Source organism: Helianthus annuus, chromosome 13 (genome assembly GCF_002127325.2).
Source record: "Helianthus annuus cultivar XRQ/B chromosome 13, HanXRQr2.0-SUNRISE, whole genome shotgun sequence".
Classification (NCBI taxonomy): domain Eukaryota; kingdom Viridiplantae; phylum Streptophyta; class Magnoliopsida; order Asterales; family Asteraceae; genus Helianthus; species Helianthus annuus.
This window is the reverse complement of record NC_035445.2, coordinates 151,780,101-151,789,514: the sequence shown is the minus strand read 5'-3', so window position 1 is coordinate 151,789,514 and position 9,414 is coordinate 151,780,101. Positions and strand designations below refer to the sequence as shown.

At 38.4% G+C, this 9,414-nt stretch overlaps 1 protein-coding gene across 1 annotated transcript; it reads left to right on the top strand.

The window, feature by feature from the left end:
* Positions 1–4,017: 4,017 nt before the first annotated feature.
* Positions 4,018–4,605, top strand: LOC110901986. The gene has a single exon (XM_022148733.1). The coding sequence runs from the start codon at positions 4,018–4,020 to the stop codon at positions 4,603–4,605; it is 588 nt and encodes a 195-aa protein (XP_022004425.1).
* The last annotated feature ends 4,809 nt before the right edge of the window (positions 4,606–9,414 follow it).

The following is a 9,414-nucleotide window of genomic DNA, read 5'->3' as shown; positions in this document are numbered from 1 at the left end:
CAAATGGACATCTAACCACTGTCATCAACTGCACATATTCAACAACTAACATGCTGCACATTTTGATCAAATGGACAAAATGTAATCCTAATCAAACATCAAACTTCACAACTGCACATTTTGATCATGTATGATCATGTAACTGTCATCAACTGCACATTTTGATCATGTATGATCATGTAACCACCTATACCTGCTGCACTATCACCACTATCAGTTTACACATTAGCACAAAAGAAGACAGTAGCTGTAAACATTGGTCATAACTAGGCACATTATAAACATCAAAAGATCCTAATATATATACAATTAGATCAGTATTAAACCAAAAGATCCTAATATATTAAACATCAAAAGAGCCTAATATATTAAACCAAAAGATCCTAATATATTAAACATCAATTACACAATCATTTCCTGCTGAGGGGGAAACTGGAAGTGCAGCAAAGGGCAGCCCCGCATTTTCACAACCAAGGAAACCACAATCGATCGGAGTGAAACACGAATCCTCATGTCCACTGCAAACACAGAAAGATTGATGTTCAATAACCCCTGTTTTTTACTTGTTCAACCTTACATTACTATACTTGTTCGATTATACCTGACAAGTGAGAGAAAAGGGAGGATCGCTGGTTGACAGGGGCATCGCCTGTGGACAGGTGCGCCAGAGGTGTGGTCGCCGTTGTGGTCGCCGGAGGTGGAGGTGGAAGCATGGTGTTCTCTGATTCGCTCATGATGAAGAAGAAGAAGGAGTGGAGGTGGAAGCACTGTGGTCGCCGGAGGTGGGGGTGGGTTTCCTGTTGTTAATCGCCGGTAGGTGTGAGGATGAAGAAGAAGGAGTGGAGTGGGGGGAGTGAAGCTTAGGGGGTAAGGATGAAGTAGGAAGAGAAGTACAGGGGTTAGAAAGATCCTCATGTAAAATTACATTTTTGCCCTTTGACCGTTTAAAGATAACTAGGACTTTGACGCCGGGGGGTAAACTTGCGACATAACACCAAACATTGGGGGTAAAATTGCAATTACTTCCTTAGGGGGGGGGTCAGAGTGCCAATTGGCCTAAACCCCAGGGGGTAAAATTGCAGTTTACTCAAATTTATATTATATCAATACTAATCTAAATTTTAAAATTCTTCAAGAAGCTTTATGCACTAAAACTAAACTTTGGGAACCTTTCAATCTATTGGACCTAGTAGAACCTCCTAACCAAGATTAGACAACAAATCAACATTCATGTTTTTTTTCTGAAATCCATCTCCTTCTTCACTGCTGCATTAATCAAACAGGAACATTGTCATCTCTATTTTTATAGGATATTTTCATAAAATGTTGATAGTATACCTATAAGTCGGTGACATTCTTCGGATTGTTTGTTTCCTGAGAAACTCTAGTAGGTGGTTGACCTTGTGGACTAAGGAAGATAGTTCCCATGACTGCATCTCAGTGGATGCTATCCCATACCTGAAGTCATTAAACTTGATAATCACTATATTTTTTTAGTTAATCTGGATTAGTTTTTATAATGCTAAAGTATTATTTACTCAAGTCCCAAGTGCTGCCAAACAAAACTCACAAATTGTTTCCAGGAAAGAAGCCTGTTTGACGTGAATCTAGTGCAAATTATCACTGCCTTTATGTCCACCTTTTCATTGCTATAAAGAAAGACACAGAAAGAAATAAAACCTTTTCAAAACTTCCATGAAATGTACCGCTTGTTTACTGGCAATTGGTTGTTGTTACTGATGGAGAAACGATAGGTTGCCAAATTAGATAGATCGTGTTCGGGTTAACCTATTTAACTCGATTAATTAAACAGGTAGACCCGCTAACCTTTTTAACCCATTGTTACAACCCACCAAACCGATTAACACGTTTATAACTTGATGATTAGCCGCCAACCCATTTGACACGTCTACATAAACGGTTTAAACGGGTCGTGTTCAGATTACACGATTTTAAGTATGTGTGGGTTAAGGGTTGATGTTTTTGACACAAATAAAAATATGGGTTCGGTTCATGTTGAATTCAACCTGCCAACCTGACACGATTGATAGATTCAACTTTCAAACACCACAACAGAAAGTTTTCAGTTACCGTATAAAAAATCAGTAGAAACCATGAAACACTGACCTTGAATTTGTGTAAGATGGGGTGTCGGCCTCTGTATTGTTGCTGCAACTGAAATATTGAAAAAAAAGTTAAAAGTTAAAGCAACATTGCTAAATAATGACACAAGTAAACTGTTGATTTAGACCTAAGAATACATAAATGGATTCAATGCTTCTTAGTTAACATAATCAACTACTGTATATTAATATAAATCATGTCTTAAAGTCAGCACCAGTTTACAGTAATGAAACTTATATTGGATTGAATAAATGGATTTGACTGCTGAAGTTCACATAAATGGATTCAAATTCTTCGTCACCAATCTCCCGGAAAGATGTAGTGGATCTGATTTGGCTGCTGAAGTTCGTGTGCACGGACATATTTTCGATCTTTATATTGCAAGAAAGAGGGATAAAGGAGGTAACAGATTTGGTTTTATTTCGATGCTTGATGTTAAAGACAAGGACGATCTATTGAAGAACCTTCGTAACATTCGCATGGGGGATTATAAACTGTGTTTTAGTGTCGCTCGGTTTGTTCTGGAAGACGGAGAGATAAGTAATAAAGATCCCGTAAAAAAGAAACAGGTTCCTAATATTACTAACAATCGCCAGGCCTTTGAAGATAAGAGGAATGGTGGTGCATCATTGTTTGGTACAGGTGAACGTTCTTTTAAAGATATGCTTGTTGGTAAATTGATCAATATTGATAGTAATGTCAACGCGTTTTATGGGGTGCATGGGAGAGCTGTAATTGCAAGAATGGTTGATGTTAACGCTTTGAAGAACATTAAGGTTACAGTTAGTGAGATTTGCCCGTTTCTAGAAAAAATTCAATATTTGGGAGGTTTAGATGTAATGCTAACTTTCGATATTCCGGAGAACGCTGTTGTGTTTCGAGATGTTGCTGTTTTGATGGTCGACAAATTTTCTATTGTTAGTATATGGGAAGGACAAGCTTTTGGGTTTGAGAGGTTAGCATGGCTTAAAGTTCAAGGAATTCCGTTACATTTATTAACGAATGAAGTCATTGATGAGGTTGGAAGTTTATTCTGTAAGGTGGTTCATCATGCTGATAGATCTGAATCGGACCTTGATTTATCCTATGAATATGTTGGAATTTTGTTGGGCGATGGGAAAAGGGTGTCGGAGGAGATTGTTTTGAACTGGAAGGATAGGAAATTTCGCGTGTGGGTTATGGAGGAATTAGGCGAATGGATCCCGGATTTTGTGGAAATCAATTCACCACATAATTGTGAAAACAAACAAGATGGCTCGGGGTATGTATCTGATGGGTCGATGTCCGAGGAGGATTGCAATTCGAGTGACAATGATTCGGAAAATGATGATGAGAATGTTAATGTGGAAAATAATCATTGTGATACTGAGGATCTGAATGACAAAAATGTTTCCATCGAGGCTAAAAACACTGAACACTTTGTGCCTGCTGTGTCATTTCAGTTTGAACAAGTTATTGAAGGTAGTGTTAGTATCCAGTCGGTTGAGAACAAAGTTACCAAGAGGCAAAAGTTCAAAAAAGGAAGTGAAGTGGAGCGCCCAAGTAATTCATACTCTAGTAGCCAGGAAAGTTTGAAGATTGTTAAACGCCCCAAACGAACCCTTTCGAACTTAACGGTCTCTTGGGATTGGAGGATGAAGAAGATTCGCATGCCAGTGGCGAAGAGATTAATGAGACCGAGGAGAACCAGGAGGTTTTTGATTTGAATGTTCATCCAAAGTCCACAAGTGCTGTTGATGATTCTTTAGTGAATGATAAAGATGTTCCTTGTGATCATTCATTAGAGATTGAAGCTACGAAAGACATGGGGGAGAAGCTTGGAGCCGTCCTTCCCAATTGCGATAACCTTATACGACAATCGATTGTTCAAGAAGGTTTACAAACTGTTAAGGTATGAATTGTTTATCAATCAATATTCTGGGGATTGGGGTTAGTGGGAAGGCGTCTTGGATTAAAAGACTAAAAAATGAATTCGGTGTGTCATTTATCGGTATGCAAGAAACTATGTCGACTAATGTACAATCGGGGATGTTGGCTAATTTTTGGGGAGGTATGGGGTTTGACTATGAGTTTGTTAATTCTAATGGTCACTCGGGTGGTTTAGCTTGTATGTGGGATCCCAAGACATATGTGAAAGACATGGTAGCGAAAGATGATAATTATCTTCATGTTTCGGGTTTGCTGACGGATGGTTCTATTCGTCTTAATATTATTAATGTTTATGCTCCTCAACACAATCAAGATAAGAGAAATCTATGGGCAAAAATTGTGCAACTTATGCAATCGGGTCAAGGTTGGTGGTTGGTTTTTGGCGATTTCAATGCAGTTCGAAATATGGGAGAAAGAAAAAATTCAAAGTTCGACACAGTTTGTGCTAAGGGTTTTAACAATTTTATTGATGAGGCGAGCCTTCGAGAATATAATTTGAAAGGTATGAAGTATACTTATATGACGAATAGAGGAGGCAAGTGTAAGATATGAGTAGAATTGATCGGATGCTCGTTTGTTGCAATGTTTTTAATAAATGGCCAAATGCTTGTGTTCGCGCTCTAAATAGAGAATTATCTGATCACTCGCCCCTAATTCTGTCACTCGTTGATACCAATTTTGGACCAAAGCCGTTTCGTTGTTTTGATTCTTGGCTTGATAGACCGGGCTGCGTTGAGATTATTACTTCGATTTTAACTGGAAATAATATGGAGGGTCCTTCGGATCTCAATCTTAATAATAAACTAAAGATGTTGCGTAACAGATTAAAAGTGTGGTATAAAGCGTGTAAATGCAATGAAGCGGAAGAGGAAAAAAGACTTCGTAAAGAAAGAGATGGGATCGAGAGGCTGATGGAACAGAAAGATTTAGAGGAGTCTGAATTATGGGTGTGGTCCGAGTGCAAAAAGAGTCTTGAAGAGATTGAGCTGTTTAGATCTCGTGACATTCGTCAAAAATCTCGGGTGAAATGGGCGGCTCTTGGGGATGAAAATACAGGTTTCTTCCATAGTACGGTGAATGGTAGAAAGGCTAGGAACGCTATTCCGGGCCTCCAAGTGAACGGGGAGTGGGTTTCTAAACCGACTTTGGTTAAGAAGGAGGTGTTACGATTTTTTAGAGCTCACTTTAAAGAGGAATGTTGTTTTCGGCCGGCTTTATTATGCTCGGGTATTAACAGTATTATGGATCGGGATTGTGATTTTTTAACCGCGGCTTTTTCTAAACAAGAGATAGAAGATGCGGTTTTTGATTGTGGTTCGAATAAGGCCCCGGGACCTGATGGTTTCAACTACCGTTTTGTTAAACGGTATTGGAATCTTTTAGAGGATGATTTTTTTCGAAATTTTGGTGGAGTTCCATGCGACAGGTATTATTAATACAGGTTGTGGCTCATCTTTTATTACTTTGATCCCGAAGGTTAAAACGCCTTTGGCTCTCAAAGATTATTGGCCCATTACACTTATTGGGATGATTAGTAAGGTTATTTCTAAAATCCTTGCTAACTGTCTTAAGAAGGTGTTACGGAACGTGATATCCGAGTCTCAATCGGCTTTCTTGTCAGATCGTTTTAATCTTGATAGTCCTCTCGTGGTTAGTGAATTAATGGAGTGGTTGAAAAAATGGAATAGAAAGGCATTTCTCTTAAAAATAGATTTCGAGAAGGCATATGACAATGTCAATTGGAATTTTTTGATATCTATTATGGAGCAAATGGGTTTTCCATCGACGTGGTGCAACTGGATTAAAGGTATTCTTATATCCTCGCGGGCCGCAGTTTTAGTGAATGGCTCTCCGACGTTTGAATTTAAAATTGAAAAAGGTCTCCATCAAGGAGATCCACTTTCGCCTTTTTTATTCTTGATTGTCATGGAAGCTTTATCTTGGATGTTGAAAAAAGCTAAGGCGATTGGTGAGTTGAAGGGCATTAATTTTACGGATGATGAAGCCGACATTACCCACCTTTTCTACGCGGACGACACTCTGATTTTAGGAGAGTGGTCTCGCGAGAATCTTCAGAGCACCGCCCGGATTCTTCGTGTTTTTTACTTATGCTCGGGTCTCAGGATTAACCTTCACAAGTCTAACTTGTATGGAGTTGGTACCCAAGACAATGAAGTTGATAACATGATGGAGGTGTTGGGGTGTAGACGAGGTGCTTTTCCGTTTGTTTATCTAGGGATTAAAGTGGGAGCTAAAATGTGTATAAATAATTGGAACACGGTGATTGATGTTGTTAAGGCTCGACGTGTGTCATGGAAAGCGAAAACTTTATCTATAGGGGGTCGATTGATTCTTATAAAATCGGTTCTTGAAAACTTACCGATTTATTATTTTTCTCTCTATAAAGCCCCGGTTGCGGTTATTGATAGTATCGAAGCTATTATGAGACGTTTTTTATGGGCGGGTTCTAACGAAGAAAAAAAGATACCTTGGGTGGCTTGGGATGTGATAACAAGACCGAAGGATGAGGGTGGATTAGGTGTGAATAAACTTCAAGATATTAACGACGCTCTTCTTCTTAAATGGGCGTGGCGATTTAAAAATTAAAAGAGAATAATTGTTTGTGGAAAAGGGTAGTGATGGGCTTTCATGGTTCAAATCAGCCGTGGTCCATGCTTCCATGTTCTTTATCGGCTAGTGGATGCTGGAAACAAATTGTCAAAATAGGGGAAAAGAAGTTGTGTGATGGTAAAACTCTAAGTAGTTTTTTTGTAGGTACAGTTGGCGAAGGGTCTTCGATTCACTTCTAGGGAGATACTTGGCTACATGAAGAACCTTTACGCTTAACTTACCCAATGTTGTTTAATTTGGAAAAGAAGAAATGGGCCATGGTCGACGATCGGATTCAGCTTGTAAATGGGTCGAAAAATCTGAACTGGGAATGGAAAAGAAGCCCTTCAATATATGAGGAGGTTAATGAGTTGTTTCAATTATTATCGGACATCCATGATTATCAACCGAGCTTGGGACATGATCGCTGGTGTTGGAAAGGGAGATAAAAGTGGAGTGTATACCGTGCATAAGGCAAAGAAGATGATTGCTGAAAATAGGACACAGGTGCCGATCTTTCACTTCAAAAGTATGAAATGGAAGTGTTGGACGCCATTGAAGTGCAAAATTTTGGTGTGGAGGGCAGACATTAATCGGCTCCCAACACGGTCGGAGCTTCTTAAACGTGGGGTTGCTTTTAATGATAGATCGTGTGCCATATGTAATGAGGATTTGGAAACTACGACGCATTTGTTCACAGGTTGTGTGTTCTCGGATGAAATTTGGGCGCGAGTGGGATCTTGGTGTCGTTTAAGTCCCATCTATGCTTTTGAAGTGAAAGATCTTTTGAAGATGACGGGTACTCAAATGAAGACGAAGAAGGAGAAATACATTCTTAGAGGCATTATCTACACCACAATGTGGTCGATATGGAATGAACGTAATGCTAGAATTTTCAAGGGCCACTCTCGTAAACCGACCGAGGTGGTGGAAATTGTCAAATCTACGACGTTTTTGTGGATTCGTCATAGGTCTAGTTTGAAAGGTATTGATTGGAATGTTTGGTGTAAATATCCTATGGACGTGATGTAATGTCGTTTTTTGCCCGGGGGTCCTTGCTTTGAGGACCGCTTGTGGCTTTGTGCGTGAATGAAGTTTTCCTTTCAAAAAAAATATATTGGATTGAATAAAAGGTTGAACATTAATTGGATATTTTGAAAAGTGACTTTTGACTTTTCATTTAGTATCCCAATACTCATAATATTATATTAAATATTAATTATTATGAGTTCATCTTCTTCCTTCTTCAAGAAAGTATGCTCTATAACCTGCAACTTTATGTAACCGAAAATTTTCATTTTCTCTGAAACTTCATTTCATTTTATCCTCTTCTATTACCTTCAGGGGTATCCTACTGGTTCCGCCTCTGCCTAAGCTTGAAATCAAGACAATAAGTTACAACTAATGCTACCCGTCTCCCGATTTCTAAACGGGTGTGTTTTCTAGTAGTACAAAGGAGTAACTGAGATGTATTTGTTTGTTTACAATAAAAGGGAATGGATATGAAAAACTCTCATTTTTTATAAAACCAAGAAAACTCTTAATAATCAGTTATATAATTTATAATAATTTTTTTCTTAAAGGGTATTTCATGACAGTTCCTATTAAAATCAAAACCGATCATCAAAATTCTTTGTTAAAAACAATTTCCAGTTTGTGTTTGATATTTTTTTGAACGACCAACTAAATCACGGGATAAGCATCCTATGATGCCCTCAATCGAGCAAATGCATCCCCTCCTCCATAACGGTCAGAGTTGGATACATACCCGAGCTACCAAGCCACCAGTTCCGGGGAAAATCCACCGCCCGAAGGCCCATTGCAGCAAAACCCGGTTCGGCTCGGTTTCGAACTGGCGACCTCCAGAGAGGCCTAGTTTTAAACTTCATTGTTACCACTAACGTCCTTCAAAGTGATGCTAGTGGGAGTTGAACTTGAAGCCTCAAGGAGATAAACCAAGTGACTAACCACTAGACCAACTTGTTAGGACTGTGTTTGATGATATCGATCAAGACGTGAATAACACAAAGAAACAATAAGATAATATTAATTTTTGTTTTTAGTCTCCCGAGTTCTAAACGGGCATGTATTCTTTGTATTTTATATAGGTAAAAATAAGTAAAAGAAGACGTATTTGTTTCTTTACAATAGATTTTATATTAATATTCATACAAAGGTGTGCTTTGTCGGAACTAGTATTAAATAGAGAACTTCGATAAACTCAGGTGCTAGTCAACACATGGTTAAAACTGATAAAAATCTGATAAATGGTGTTGATATGTCTGAGTTTGGTACAACTGTGGGTCACCCTAATGGAACAAATGTTAAAGTCTTAAAGATTGGTATCTAAAATTAACAGAGGATATAATCTTGCAAGATGTCTTTTATGTTCCTGACTATTGTGTTAATTTGCTGTCTGTGTACAAGTTGGCTAGAGATAATCATGTTTCTGTTGTATTTAATGAGGATAGTTGTGTATTATAGGATTCCAAGTCAAGGAAAATCCTGGTGAATGCTAGACAGGATAGTGGATTGTATGTTGTAGGAAATAATGGTAATTCTGTTAATACTTGTTTTAATAGTTCTGTGAAAACCTTTACTTGGCATAGTAGGCTAGGACACCCTTCAGATCAAGTCTTAGCTGTGTTAAACCAACATCTTAGTCTAAATACTAGTGATCATGAACCGTGTGAAATATGTCATAGAGCTAAGCAAATTAGGGTCCCATTTCCTTTAAGTGAACATAAAACC